Source organism: Triturus cristatus, chromosome 7, assembly GCF_964204655.1.
Source record: "Triturus cristatus chromosome 7, aTriCri1.1, whole genome shotgun sequence".
Classification (NCBI taxonomy): Eukaryota; Metazoa; Chordata; class Amphibia; order Caudata; family Salamandridae; genus Triturus; species Triturus cristatus.
The window spans coordinates 1785978887-1785994774 of NC_140590.1; the positions used below are offsets into that span (position 1 = coordinate 1785978887).

Below are 15888 nucleotides of genomic sequence, written 5' to 3' on the forward strand. Positions count from 1 at the left end.
AGGTAGATTTTCTACTCGGGCAGCAGCTTTATCAATGTGTCCTGTTGCGACCACCTGCGTTGAGAAAATCACTCTAGAGGAAACAAATTCTGCCCAACACTTGCAAACTTAACATTGGCAAGCCTCATGGGAGAGAAAACGTCGCCACACGGTGCTTGACAGGGCTTTCTCGGAACTCTGTGATATTCGCTTAGCACAGAGTGGTCAAAACTCTACAAACTCTGCCGGCAGAGCCAAATTTTTTGAAAAACTCTACAAATAATACTCCAAGTAGTCAAAAGTATGGTGGTGAGACAGAAGTACTGCCTTAAGATGACCTAAGGTATGATTGACACTCCAAGGCATGTCTGCATTCACAGTACATTTATAATATGTGATAGCACCTGGAAACCTATTGGGGCCAGAGTAGAAAATGAAAATAATTTGGCAAAACAATCAGCAATTTCTATTTTATCATGCTCCATTGGCAGATGAAGCAACTCATCCATATTTTTGTAATCTGTTTTAATTAAAATTTTTGATAATCCTCAAGTATTTTGAATGCATGGAAGAAAGGAGTATTATTTTTATAGATATCAAATGTAACAACCAATTGAATGTATGGAGCAATCATAATAGAATATGGGTTCATTACATACATGAAGGCAGCACATACATGGCTACTATTTACATGGAAAGCCCAAAAGATGTTAATATTCTTTTAAATAGCTACATACACTTAAATGTTATTTTACATTAAGCATTTTATTGTGGAGGCAAACAATTGTAAGATTCCACAACTCATCCAACACCTACAAATCAGTAAGTTATGTAGCAGATACACAGTAGGACATATCGCAAGCAAAGCAAAAACAGGACGAGGTGCTTGGTGTTGCCAATGCAAAGTCCATATTCACAATGTGCAAAATTAGTACTGCAGAGAAAAAGTGCCATTTTGCGATGCATTGCGAGCCACAGTGATCTGTGTGTGTGCCTCTCCTAACATGTACCAGTACATTTATGAATGATTTAGGAGCTGTCTCGCAGCCTGAAAGCTTCAAGTGTTTACCATCTATCCAGGAAGGTTTATAACTATTTACAAAGATTAATCAATCTATGGTGGGACACTATTTGTGTGACATCTTCTTGCAAATGTTTTCTTTATAAAGAATCCTATGATCACTACCCAATCCCTGCATTGTTTATTTCACAGTAAAGTACAAATGTTGTTCCTGGAATGTTGAATATCAGAAACTGGGTTCTTAGTTGAAGTGGGTGTGAGCCCTCTTCAAGCAAGTACCACAATCCTAGTCAGGGTGAACCACAACTGTTGCAAACCAAACCTTGTGCGTAACCTTCAGGTAACGTGGACACAAGCAGCCAGGATTAACTTGGGCACAATAGTTAAAGTATTTCTACAACACGCAAGCATTGATAAAGTGAAACCAAAACACAACAACTGTCCCAAAGAGATTTAGAAACAGAGTACATTTTAATGAACAGAATTACACCAAAATGAGAAAAATCCATCAGTTGATCTTGAGATATGCAATTGTAAAGTATTAGGGAAAAATAGCACTTAGAAAAGGAATGTGCAGAAGGACTCAGAGTTGGGCTGGAGCCGGTAAGTTCATATTGGGCACACAGGAGTCGTGCTGGCATCGAGGACCAAGTTAGGCCTGGTTAAAGAGTTATCTGCAGGCTGGGCACTGAAAATGCAAGAGTTCACAGAGTTGGGAGGCTTCCAGGCAATGGCCGCTCGCTGGCGGAGTCTCAGTGATCGATGATCCTGGCTGCTTGTAGATAGTCTTGAGAGGAGCTGCAGCTGTGTTTTTGGAGCTGAAGCATTCTGTTGGAATGGGGTTGCAGTCATCCTTGTCGAACAGAAGTTGCCGTGCGTTGGAGGCACTGGAGTTGTAGGTCGGGGTCTGCTTTGGAACCAGAGTTGGGGAGCCGTCGATGGGCGCTGCTGTCATTGGAGTCAGACAGTAGGGTGTTGGAGTGTGGAACCACTAATAGGCTTTGATGAGGGTTGGGCATCTGGCCCTTCAGAAGTTGTTGATCAGAACCTCTTCTGAGCTGTAGTGGGTGATCACAGTGCTGCACTTGTGCACTCAGACTCAATGAGCAGAAACTTGCGGGTATTGTGGGGAGAAGCACCCTCTGACATTTCCCAAGGGTTCTGGACCTTTAAGACAGGCAATGGGGGGTCAGGACTCACTCCTTCCGAGGTGGAAAAGCAGCAAGCAAATGCCCAGCCAGGTTCTGGTCAGGGAAAAGGAAGTGAGGCATCTGGACCTTGTTGAAGTGTTTGAAGTTCAAGCACGGAACCAGCCAACTGGTTCTTCACATCCCTCGGACTCATGGAAGAGAGAGGGGGTCCTAATTGAGGTAGGTCAATGTTTGCATCAGTGCACTTTGCTCCTTTGTACCCTGCTCCATTAGTACACTATGTTCTTGATGAAGGGCTCAGAGTGATGTAACACAGCCACATGGTTGACTTATACAACTGACCCTGTTTTTCTCATTTGCTTTATTTGAGTGTCTGTTCACAAATCAGAAAATGTGTTAATTGACAGTAAACTAGATGTTCCCCATTTATTGATTAACAAGTTGTAGATCTTACATTGAATATTCTATTTTTTGCCTTTGCCAGGGCAATCTTAAACTCTTTGTTTTTCAGACTATATATGATGGGATTACACAGTGGAGTAACAGCGATGTATGATAAAGCCAAGACCTTATTGGCTTCTACTGAAAATGTTGATGTTGGTCGCATGTATGTTGAACAAACAGAGCCATAGAATAAAATAACCACAGTCAGGTGGGAGGCGCATGTGGAGAAGGTCTTGTGCCGTCCCTCAGCAGACCGGATTTTGAGGATGGCTAAGAGGATGTGGATGTAAGATGTGATTATTAGAATGAATGGTACAAGTACGACTATAGTTCCGAAGATATATGTCATTGCCTCAACTGTACTGGTGCTGGTACATGAAAGTTTCATCAGGGCTGTAATATCGCAAAAGAAATGGTTGACTGCGTGGGAGGCGCAGAAGGAAAGCTTAGACATCATTATAGTGTGTGGGACTGGATCCATCAGACCAGTTATCCAACTTACAGCAGCCAATCGGGTGCAAAGAGCCTTGTTCATGATGGTCATGTACCGCAAGGGTTTGCAGATAGCGACAAACCTATCGTAAGCCATAACAGCAAGGAGGACAAATTCTGTGGACATAAAGAATGCAAAAAAATATGTTTGCAGCAAGCATTCAGTGAGGGAAATATACCTGCTTTCCATGAAAAAGTCGATCAGCATTTTGGGCAAAATAGAGGAGGTGTAAACAATGTCAAGGAATGACAAATTTGTTAGAAAGAAATACATAGGAGTGTGCATATATGAGATTGAGGCAATCGTTGCCAAGATAAGTAGGTTTCCCAGTACTGTCATCAGATAAACTAGTAAAAATGCAAAAAAAAGGGGAACTTTTATCTGAGGAACATCAGAAAAACCAACAATAACAAAGCCTTCCATTGAGGTAAAATTCACCCATTTCATTTCTATGTTCGTCCCAGTTCGTATGGAAATTGGAAGGCACTCTGAAAACAAGCACAGAAGATTTGTAAGTGAACACAGATGGTACAGCTGGTAGAAAGTAATGGTACAACTCATACTTTTCTGCTAACATTCATTACATATGTAATGTGTTAATTAAGGTTGGTTTGATAAACTATGTTTTTGCAACCTGCCCTACTTGCATCCACATATAAAACACAATCGGGCGGTGGGGAGGGATATATGTGACATGAATGCACACATGCCAACCAGCCTTATCCACAATCTGTGCATGAACAAGGGCCCTGCAATGTAGCTTAAGCAGAGGCAGAGACTGACTTCATTTCAGAAGATATGTCACCAGTTTTGCAGTTATTCTGCATGTCTTAATCTGGCATAGGATTTAGGAAGAGGACGCCACATGATAATATGGTACAAATATGTCCCCTAACCACCTTTGTCACTTCTGTACATAATCGTTGGTGCAAAGAATGTCACTCTTACCTGTAGTATTTCGTATGCAAATCCTTTAATTCCTCTGCACTCACCAACTCACATGGGTGGAGCACTAGGTTCTGCTTACATTGGCAGATGCCATTTTCTCTTCCAAGTGCCTTTTGAATGACTGAAGCGGACAAAAACACACACACACACACGCACGCACACCCCCACGCGCACACACACACACACACACACACACACTAGAACAAACAGCATTGGCAGCTACAATTTGATCAGAAAGAATGCAGAAGATGATTTGTTTAATGGAGGTGGTTTGTTTGAAAGCCCTTCACCTCGAAAGGTAAGACATCTGTGTTGCCTAGACCTTTGGTGGCAACATGACTTTCAGTTGAAAGACACAATGAGGTTCCAAGCTGATCACAAACGTGATTGGCAAAAATGCACAGTTTCATTAGTGATAACAACCATCCATGCACCGGCCAGCTAGTAAAGTAATGTGTTCAGCATGTCTAACCACAACTGTTTCATGGATGATAAATAATCGACAAATCCTGGGAGAAGGTGACTACAACACCTACAGACCCTTGAAATCTCCTGCTCCAACTGCAAAACCAAAACCCCCTACCATTAGCTCTAGATGAGAAGCGGGGCTGGACTGGGGACCAAAACTGGCCCTTGCAAAGAGCTCGGCCAGCCCTGGTTGGGGGGGGTGCTGGTAGTGTAAAGCTTGGTGCCACTTTTGTTGCAGTGGGCCGATATTGCAGAGGCTGCCCTTGGTATCAAAAATGGCCCCCCAGAGGTCTAAAACCAGCCACCACCCTGACGGCCCTCCTGGGAAATGCCCGGTGCCCGCTATGGCCAGTCCGGCCCTGATGTGAAGCCTGCATTGAGACCGGGCCCTGGCCATCATTCTAACCACTGACAGTACCAGAGTAGTCAGCAGCAGTCGCATGCCAGTGCTATTACCACCTCTAGCCACAATCCATGACTGTTGCAGCAAGGGTGTTTATGAACTACTAGGACACTATGACTTGGGAATAAGCAGCCCAAGTAGGATATGATATTAGGAAACTCTACAAATAGTGCTGGCAGGTCCAAATATAGTAGGCAGTTTGTATGGCCCCAGCATGTCCCATGCTGCTATTTTACTGCAGCAAGAGGATAAGGTGTATTAATAAGGTGCAGATTTCCTTACATTTTTTCACTGGGTTTGCACCACAAAAGTGACAGAAACTTGCCCAAAATACTTATTTGGAATTTACTTTCCAGTGTAAAATGTGTTCTGTGCTGCAGAATTGCCTGAAAGTATTCTGAACTTTGCGTAGAGGGTGTGTTCCATAGTTAGTACATGGATGATCAACCACCCATGGGTTTGACCCAAGTGCCTATCAACTAACATTAGTAGACAGGGTTTTGAACCAAAATTCAGTGCCTCTTTGAAATTGGCATTAACTTTGAGAATGCTTTTATTTCTGGAAATATTTCTGGATTTGCAGGTATGCTGCACTGTACAGCACACATCCAAAGGATGAACATTTTCAGAGTTTTATTAGGCATAGTAATTTTGGTCTGGTAGGATCCCCTTTCAATAAAAAACTAGGATAGACAGTATGCAGACACTGTTGCATTATGGTGCAAAGGTGTGTATGCAGCGCTATTCAGCCTTACAGTGGGCCTGCACTTATGAGAGAAGAGGACAGTGCCACATGTCAGTAGATAGGCCACTTTCTTTCTCTCTACCTCCCATGCAATGCAGCACAGCATCTTTAGTTGCTTCACTGTGTTGCATGACATCTTTGTGAATCTGCTCCTCATTGTCTTCACATTCCAGAGAAATTGACTCTCTAAGCACCTATGCAATCGACATTGGAAAAGAACGTGTGAGGTACCATAAGAAATTAGATATTATTTGGAGTGGCACTGCTCATCTCAAAGAATATTCACAAATGTGTCAGGGTGAACCCTATCTTGATCTGAGCTCAACCCTTCAGTAGCTATGGCACCGAGCAGATAAACTTAATTTAGGGCAATCTGAAAGTATTTTTGCAGTACCAATTCAGTAAGAAAGTCAAAAAGCCTAACAATAAAAATCCCAAATTAAAAAAAAACCAGGAGTATAATGTAATCAACAAAATAACACATAAACAAATAATATCAAATTACAAAGACTTAAGTGAAAATAAAGTAAAAAAGCGCCTGCGATGGAGCCCTGCTGAAATACACCAAGACCATTGATCCTAGTGAAACTCCTGAATTCAAACCTTTTACAAAAGTTTCAAAGTACAAATCAAACAAGGACCTTTGAAATTTTTTGGGAGAGAACATATTTTCCAAGTGGGCAAGGCTAAATATTTATCTGCCACCATGGAACTGAAGGTTGGATTTTCAAAGCAAGTTAGTTCCACTGGCTCTCTTGGGCTTTTGAAATGACAGCATAGAAAGTGACTTTATCATTTTTTGTGGGAGTGATGGAACTTGTCCTTGTAAATATGGCCCTTTACCACGCAGCACTTTGCGTGAAAGGGGCGTTCCATGGGTGTTGCTGTGGGTGTTCCACACAACACCCATGGAACGAGACACATTTCCAGATTTATGAGGAATCGTAAATCTGGAAATGCGTGTGAATGCTACGCCTCCCGCGGGGGGAAGGGGGGAGGGCGGGTAGCAAGGCGCAACGAGGAGAAATGTATAGCACACATTGAAAGAGGAAATCCCCTCTAATGACTGCTGTTTTTCAACTTTTATATGTGCTAATGCAGCACACATATAAGTTGAAAACAGCATTTCAGATTGATTTTGTGCAGGAAGGGAACCCTTCCTGAACAAAAACAATCTCCCCACGACGCAGGCATCCTTGCACCATGATGCAATGGTGCCTGCATCAGCGCATGGCAGCAGTTTGTGCGCCAGTGCAGGGGGAAGCACAGAGATGCGACATCTTGTAGTAAATATGTTGCATTGCTATGCTTTCCAAACTAACACAGCATGGCGCAGCAAAATGCCTTGCTGCATCGTGCTGCGTTAGTTTATTGTAAATATGCCCCATAGAGTTTAATACTTGGCCAGTGGTGAATTTAGAAGGCAGAGAAAAGGCGGGTTGGCGAACATGAAGTCCCCTGCTATCCTGTTGTCCTTTACTCTGTCTGCCAACCTCTAAATCAGACCCTAACTTAGAAGATAAAATGCTATAACTGGGCCATCAAGCTTGGTGTATCTTTGAGTCTATCTAGGTATACCTCAAACTAAACCTAGGTCCAGGTCTCTTAGTGATTGTTGGTGCTATTTTCACTTAAAAATGTAAAATTATAATATCAATTTCCTCTAATTGGATATGTTTGTCATTGTTTTAAATTAAAATATACAGTCTTTTCTGATTAGGTTCCTGATTACATTCTTTTTTTTTACTAATTACTTTTTTGGCACTGCACAAATATGTTACACATTGCCCTAAGTGAAGCCTGCCCTTTGCCATAGCTACCATGTGGTTAATTAGTGGTATCACTTATGAAGTTGTGACAGTGACTGGTGATGAGGTTTGTTACACATACGGTGTGCAGATATGCGGATTGTGATACATAGACATAAAGTACAATGTATGCTTCGTGAGTTATATTGTGTTGCAAAAGAAAATAAAGTTTATTGCGGACTATGCATGTGCACAGTGGTGTAATGGTCCACGGAGATCTGTGTAAGAGGTATGTAATAAGTAAATGTGAGTAAGTTGAGAGGCGAGTCCTGTATGTGATACGAGATCTGGGCCCAGCAACATATTAGACCATTTAAAGAGCTAGCAAGAGGCACCCTTACTCTCATCCCGCCAGGAGAGGAGCGACACACAGGATGGAGGGCCAGCAGCATATATGGTGAGTTTTTCAGAATCGCTCCGTGCCTCTCCATTTTTGCAATGTTGCCAGCCACCACTGAATCCACAGTCTTGATATCAAAGGGAGGATGCTCCTAGAAATGCTCAGTGATATTCTCACCAACTCACATCTCCAAATGTGTGATGAAAAGGGTAACATTTGTCTACATAAGCTGCATTCTAAATGAGTCTCCTCAGCTAGAAAACATTATTCTGAAAAACTACAGCAACGAAATCTGAGCTACTTATCTTCACAAGTAGCAGGTTACATCACTAAGATCCCACCACCACAGAGAACATCATCACCTTGTGGGTCGCTAGGATTGAGTCCTGACTCAACCAATCAATCAATGAATCTATCAGGGGTTTATCAAGCGCGCTACTCACCCGTGAGGGTCTCAAGGCGCTGGGGGGGGGGGGGGAGAAGGCGGGGCCCAGCTCTGGTCAATCAAAGAGCAAGGTCTTGAGGTTCTTCCTGAAGGTGTGCAGGGTCAGCCAGATTCTGATGTTCACTGGGAGCTCGTTCCAGGTCTTGACTGTGATGTAGGAGAAAGCTCTTCCGGCTGCTCTGTTTCTGCAGGTGAGGGGGGTCTCTGCCAGTAAGAGGTTGGCAGAGTGGGGGTTCCTTTTGGGTACGTGGAAGGAGACACTATCGTTGAGGTACTTGGGTCCGATGTGTGGAGGGATTTGTAGGCGTGGGTGAAGTTTGAAGGTCACTCTCTTCTCAAGGGGGAGCCAGTGGAGGTCTTGTAGGTGTTGGGTCATGTGTTTTTGCTGTGGGGTCTCAAGGATGAGTCTGGCCGTGGAGTTCTGTATTGTCTGGAGCTTGTGTAGAAGAGTTCTGTTTATTCTGGCATAGAGGGCATTGCCGTAGTCCAGTCTGCTGGTTATGAGTGCATGGGTGGGGGTATCCATTTGATCTCTGATCCTTTAATAAATATCCCACAACAATGTTGCTCATTCAGAGAAGTGCTATGACCCATGTGATTAGAAACACCTACTAGCCTATGAAGCAACCGGTCATAAATTGAAAATAGATCTGCACAGCTCACCACCACTTTCATAGACTGATCTATGCAGCCACAACAAATGTGTTGCCTGTAATACTTCTAAAGCTTTGGATACTGAACCACTGTGCAATTTTCTCCCTGCTCTTCCTTTCAAAATGGATGATGACCTAATGTTGCAGCTATCCTACACATGGGTACTAGAGACAATATATTCTTCTACTTTCCAGAAAGCTGAGCGGGAAGAGAATACTAGTGAATATACTCACTTGGTGGCAATGTAGGTCCCTCTGTTTACCTTTGGGCTCCACCTTGCGGAATCTCAACTTGCACCCACTGTCTGCTGGGGTGATACCTGTTTTCACCTCTCACATCAGATCTCATATCAGCCAGGCATAGGATTTTTGTAGAGATTTTTCCAATTTGCTGCTTGGCAATGCTCCACTACTGTCTGAATCCCTATGATGCCAATGATCATGTCGATAACAAATCATCGACTGAACTGCTTGAATTGCACGTTGCTCATCTTTGATCACCTGTATGAGCAAAGCCTGGGAGTAAGCGGTGACAAAAGCAAACATCTCCAGAAACTAGATACCGCCTCTCTGCTGCTCACTAAGCCTGTCACAGCCATCATATATTATATGCATAACCAGTCGCGGGTGGGGGGGGTGGGAAGGGGGGAGTTTTTTTTTTTTTTTTTAACTTACCTTCCTTGGTCCTGTGCCGGTTCAGCTCCTGGCTGGGACCTGCAGAACAGGAAGCAGACAGCCTCCCTTCCCTCCTCTAAGCCAATCACAATGCTACAATGTCAGCATTATGGTTGGCTGGGACGCTCACCACACATGCGTCTATGGGAAACCCATTTTCTCCATGTAGGCCCATAGCGTGGACATGACATATATAAAGGGGCACCCAGTGTATTACCTATACCCATGGAAATTAGACACACGCAGATTTTCAGCCTAGAGCTAATCGGTGGCAACATATGAGTGCATTTGCCAACTGGATTTTTCATGGCAGTAGGAAGATTTGTTGATAAGGCACAGACTTTAAAACATACTATTTTGCCTCTGAGCAACTAACATTTGATAAATGTTCTGAGATTTAAGGCTTCTCAATTCTGCACACACGGTAAGATGAATGTGAGCTAGGCAGACAACTAAAGCAGATCTTTTCTCCTAGTAATGCCTGCAGAAAATGCATGCAGCATTATAGTGTCATGAAGCTGTTAAGAGAGAAATCCTATCTCAAAAGTTGCAATGGAGTAAAGTAGGGGATGGCCACAACACTTGCAACTTTAGTGTAGTGTCCTGATACGACAGCAAACCCAGGGTTATAGTGTCCTCTCCCAATGCTGCAGGTGGTTCCAGAATATAAGCTACTTGGTCTTGCTGTCACTGAGGTTCAGGAAATTGGTAGCCCAAACATTAGTTAGTGGCTACCATTTGGTTTTTCAGTGTCAGTTACGAAAGGGCATAGACATCCAGTCTGATGAAATGTTGGGTTTCATCCCCTGAGGACAAAGTATTGAAGCCAAATTACCAGATTACAGCAGATAGAGTTTGGACATTACTATTAATGAGACTAGGTTACAGGAAGATGCCCGAAGCCCCTCATGCATTAATAGCACCTTACCGCAAAGTAGGAACAATACAATCTTTATAATGCATGGGATAACATACATTACAAGTATATTGCAAGTCATTGAGGATTTTCATGAATGTATCAAGGAATGAAGCCTAAGCCGTTTAGGTATTTATTGGAAAAATACATTAAAATCAGTTTAATACATCAGTTTTATTTTTAGAAAAAGACACAGTAGCTCCAAATGTGTAGAAACATGTAGAAAATGTGAACGTTTCTATAATTACCTAAGGAGTGCAAAAAATATATGCGTTGCCATAAATATCTCCTTTCTGCTTGTCATTGTAAAGCTGGAAAAACAGAACAGATGAATGAAAAGCAATGTTTCTTTTTTGTTCTTTAAACTGCTGCTTTATTTAAGCTCTTTGGTCCAACCTGCCTCTTCCCTCGGCTGCTGGCTCTGGCAGCAGGCACTGTGATGTCAGAACTCGAAGACAATGAGTTATTACAGCTGAGAGGCTTTGCCATTTCCTTAGTATACGTGTGCCACAAGCTGCCTATCACAAAGAAATTAGAGACAGATATTTATTCAGGGACTGCAGGATCCCATGAATAATAATAATAATAATAATAATAATAATAATAATAATAATAATAATAATAATAATAATAATAATAAGATCAACAACAACACCCATTTAGTAAATTATATAATACTTGTAATAATGGAATTTTTGTGATGTGCCCAGGAATATTTCGTAGGATGTCTGGTTGAAGAGGGGTTTGAAAAATGGGCAAGCCTAAATAGGATATGCAATCCTCATCTACGCTAGAGTTCAAACTTCCAAAGGAGAAAACCACAATCATATAAAACAAAGAGTAAGAACATTATACATTTTTTTAGAGGAGTCTACCGACCTTTAAATGGTGAACACACTGCCTTCAGTTTACAAGCTTCATGAGACTTTACTCAGTTGCCTTGTAACTTACATGGTTATATATATTTTATAATCAGTGGATATCCACCTGAGATCAGATCCCTGAAGATAAATAAGGCAAAGATATGGAGAGAGCCGCAGCTGTAGAACTGGTATACTCAAACATTATTTGTTCATTCAAATATGTGCAATAAATCCCTTGAGTAATAATTTAGGTTGAACTCAAAACCCCAGAAAAATTATGCAATGAGTGGGCACTTTCTGACAATGATGTTTATCACTCACACAATAGTGCATTCAGAGCTGTGGAAGTGTTCTTTTTCAGAGTGAAAAGCATGCTAACTATTTCCATTCTGATTTCAAATACCATTCTAAAGTAGAGTGTGCAGTATTTGATTGATCAGAATATGAAAACAGGTAAACAAAGCCCAACAAAATTTAGTTATGGCAAATAGACGTTTGGGACCCCAATGAGAAGTTTTACAGGCTGTGAAATTCAAGGCTACTGAGTCCATCTTTCAAAAGATCTCAGCATGAGCTTGCTTGGGGCTGCAATTATGAAAATTTGTGGAATATCTAGCAGCAATTATGGGAGTTGGAAATATGTGTACTTTGGTAGGATCTGGGACTTAATAATAAAATAACCTTGGCAAAGTAAGTGCTAGGTATTAGGCAGCTTAGTTGAAATTAATCTTCATAAATCAAGTGCTTTCAGCACAGAGTAAATAACTCTGGCAGTAGTGGGTCTGAGGAGGCTCATGATCGTAGGCTAGGAGTCGGCCGCAGGTGCGGCTCTCTCTCCTTTTCCATTGTAAATATGAAAGTGCAATAATTATCTCCTGCACACTTACCGTGTAAAATAATCTTCTCAAGTTATACTGTTTAAAACAGGATTGCCTCGCGAATGTGCAGCAGTCAGAGAGGACCCCTGGCTTGACTGCACTGCCACAATATCGTAATGAACAATATCTTGTAAACCCAAATATCATGTCAAAAATATAATTCACATTAATAGCGTGAAAAATCATACAAAAATATTATTTCTTGATATATACATATATAGTTTAAAGTAGTATATTTTAAATATTTTAATATACACTATTATTATAATGATAATTAATTAAATCTCACTAATATGTAATTATATATATAATTACAGAATTATATAAACACAAATACATATATATTTGTGTGAATGTTTATATATACTTTTTTGTATGTATATATATATATATATATATATATATATATATTATTTGAAATGTTCAGACCGCAAAGGAATGAGGCGGCACACCATCCACATCTGTGAGGAGTTTTATTGCTCAAAAAACAACGCGTTTCAGCCGTAAAGGTCTTTGTCAAGTTACCCGGAAGCGGGAGAAACAACATTTTGTACACACCAAAGAAACGTCATCATAGACATGGTAGGGTTACTAACACAGAAGTGCCGAATCTATTTCTGTACAGTGATAAATGAAATTTTAATTATTTTCAAATCACATAACCTGTGTATAAATCATCATCAATGGTCACATTCCATGAATCAATCAAAAATGTTCATCATATTGAAATTTATAATTCACATTTCATCTTAACACCATATCCTGTTGTGAACAGCATGCATCGGCTTCACAATTTATTAATGCATTACGATCCCAACCGGGACCACAGAACACTTTGTCAACAAGTAACGGGCAGTGAAAGAAAATGGAGGAGGATGATGAAAAACGCCATTCCGATTTGTTGCGGTTACATAAAAAGCAAGCATAGAAAAGCATATTAAGATGGATTCATCATAGCCCAATGTTGTTGCTGACTGCACCAAATCTACTGAACAACTACCCTGTGTGTGGTTATGGGGTGTGGTCACAGGTCCTAATATGGCCCAAAATTAACCCAATGTTTTATCATCGAGGCCTAAACCAAATGCGCATGCTCAAGTTACACTCTCCATTGACAGACGTATCTTAATGTACATACAGCTGCCCCACTTGAGTTACAAAGAATTATGTGCTTGCCTTATTTAAAGGGTTGCACGTGTCAATGTGAAAAAGTGCTCAAGATAAACTGTAGGTTATTAGAAACCGGGACTACTCAAAAATGCGTATGTGCCTCTCATGCGCAGCATAGGTCATTGCATTGGCGGCTAGTTCTGAAGGCTCCTATACACTCCCAATGGAGGTACTCGTAATGTAGTATGGATTCAATTGGCATGTACTAAGTGGTAAATCGCCTAAATGCTGAGGGGTTATTTTTCACTAGGTGGTGACAAATGTCTACCCAGATGAAGCTGATGGGGTTCCTTCCCATGATGGGATTATTGGACAAAATCATGACGAATCATGATCCCATCGGCTGTGTCTCCAATTCTACATGAGGGGCCTATGAAGTTGCCACTGGTGATGGTCCATCAATGGTGGATCTATTTTCACCCTGACAGAGGCTCAAATTCTCTCTCCCTGACCTGGCTGTGGTTATCTAGTCACTCACTGTGCAGTGCCACCTTTGTAAAAAGAAGCATCCCAAATGAAACCAATTAAATCAAAATCAAAAAACACATATATGTATATACTACATTTAATAGGACACACGTCCGTGGGTACAGAGACAGCTGGTAGGCGGTAGACAGCTTACAGAATAGTTAATGGGGCAATGAATCTGCAGCCTAATCTGTGTGGTCAATTCTTCCTCTTTGTTCAAACAATAGGGGAATCTGGTATTTAAATCAATAATGTATTTTGACTCAAGTATTCTAAGATGTTTTTCCATATTCTCACCCCGTATGTGATTGAAAACTCTGTCAATGCCACAGAATGAAAGCAGATTTCTGTCATGTTAAGCGAGTTGTTAAAGTGACGGGCGATGGGATATGTGAACTCTAAGTTCATTATGGCCATCTGATGTTCAAGCATACGTTTCTTAAGTTGGTGTTTAGTGCTCCCTATGTAACGTATACCACATGGGCATTCCAATTGGTAAAACACATATTCGGTAGTAAGCGTAATGAACTTTTTGATTGGTCTTTCCTTGCCATCATGGGTTTTAAAGGTTTTGCAATTACTTGTGTGTTTACACGCTTTACAAGCATTACACTTATAGAATCCCTCCTTTCTTTGTAGCCGTGTCCCAGTAGGTTGTACCTTTTGGTAGCTGTGAACTAACCTATCCTTGAGTGACAGTGGTTGCCTGTAGGTGATGGTAGGTGATTCTCCCATGACTTTCCCAGTGACGGGATCCACTTTGACCAGACCCCAATGTTTTTTCATAAGTGCTCTGAAACTACCTGATTTGGTGTTATATGTATTAATCATGCGTTGATTGTTAGCCGTGGTATCTCCCATGGGTCTGGTTCTTTCTTCATTAAAGAGGACTTCTGATTGTTTGACCGTGCTCACTTTATCTGCAGCTTGTTTCAAAACCCGCTCAGAATAACCTCGCTGTCTGAACCTCTGAATCATTTTTGCACTCTCTGCCTTAAAACATGCTTCCGTGCTGCAGTTCCTGCGAGCATGAAGCAGCTCCCCATAGGGAATGCTATTAATGAGGGATGATGGATGGTGGCTGCGTGCGTGCAGGATTGCATTACCGGCAGTTTCTTTTCTGAAAAGTGTTGTGGTCAATTTATTATTCTCTACACTCACTCTGATGCCCAAAAAGTCACAGGACTTATTGCTGATATAGTGTGTGAAGCTCAGATTCAGGTCATTGGCTGACAACACATCTATGAACTTGGTGGCCAGATCCAGGCCACCGTCCCAGATGATAAAGAGATCATTGATGTATCTCAGCCATAACGGGATATGCTCAGTGTATTTTTCTAGTGTGTCAGTCCACACTACCTACTCCTCCCACCAGCCCAGAAAAAGTTGCGCTAGGCTGGGGGCGAAGCAGGTACCCATAGCTGTCCCGGATCTCTGGCGGTATAGTGTTTTATCAAAAAGGAAGATACTCTAATCTAAACAATACAGCATCATTTGTTTCAACATTAGATTTTGTTTTAGTTTGTCCAATGATTGCTGAAACAAATAATGCAAGCATGCTTCCACACCCCTACGCTGATCTATGCAAGTATATAGAGAGCATACGTCTAATGATATCATAACATAGCTGGGCTCCCACTCAACATCATCAATTCTTTTCAAAAAGTCTGTCGTATCTTTACAATATGATCTCAAATCTACAACAAAAGGTGACAAAAAGTAGTTCAAATAGATGGAGGCATTCTCTAAAAGGCCATTAATAGACGAGACAATTGGCCTCCCCGGTGGTTTCGTGGGATATGATTGAACAATTATATTGCATTATGGGACATTGATACCTTTCCAAGTTGCCATAGATAATTTCCACAAACGGGAATGCCGCTCTATGTTTGGTCCAAACTCCACCAATAGAAGAACGCAAGCTGTGCCAAATCAATGATTTTACACACTGAAGAAGGCCTATGTTGAAATGCATTTGCACAAAAAATCACCTAAAACTCCAGAGAGTGCTCCACGATTC

The 15888-nt window shown here is 41.5% G+C and overlaps 1 protein-coding gene across 1 annotated transcript; it reads right to left on the bottom strand.

Moving 5' to 3' along the window:
- Positions 1-2584: 2584 nt before the first annotated feature.
- On the bottom strand, positions 2585-3535 carry LOC146813125 (olfactory receptor 1L4-like). Its single transcript, XM_085615267.1, has one exon. It carries the CDS (start codon positions 3533-3535, stop codon positions 2585-2587), a length of 951 nt encoding a protein of 316 aa, XP_085471393.1.
- Positions 3536-15888: the final 12353 nt, after the last annotated feature.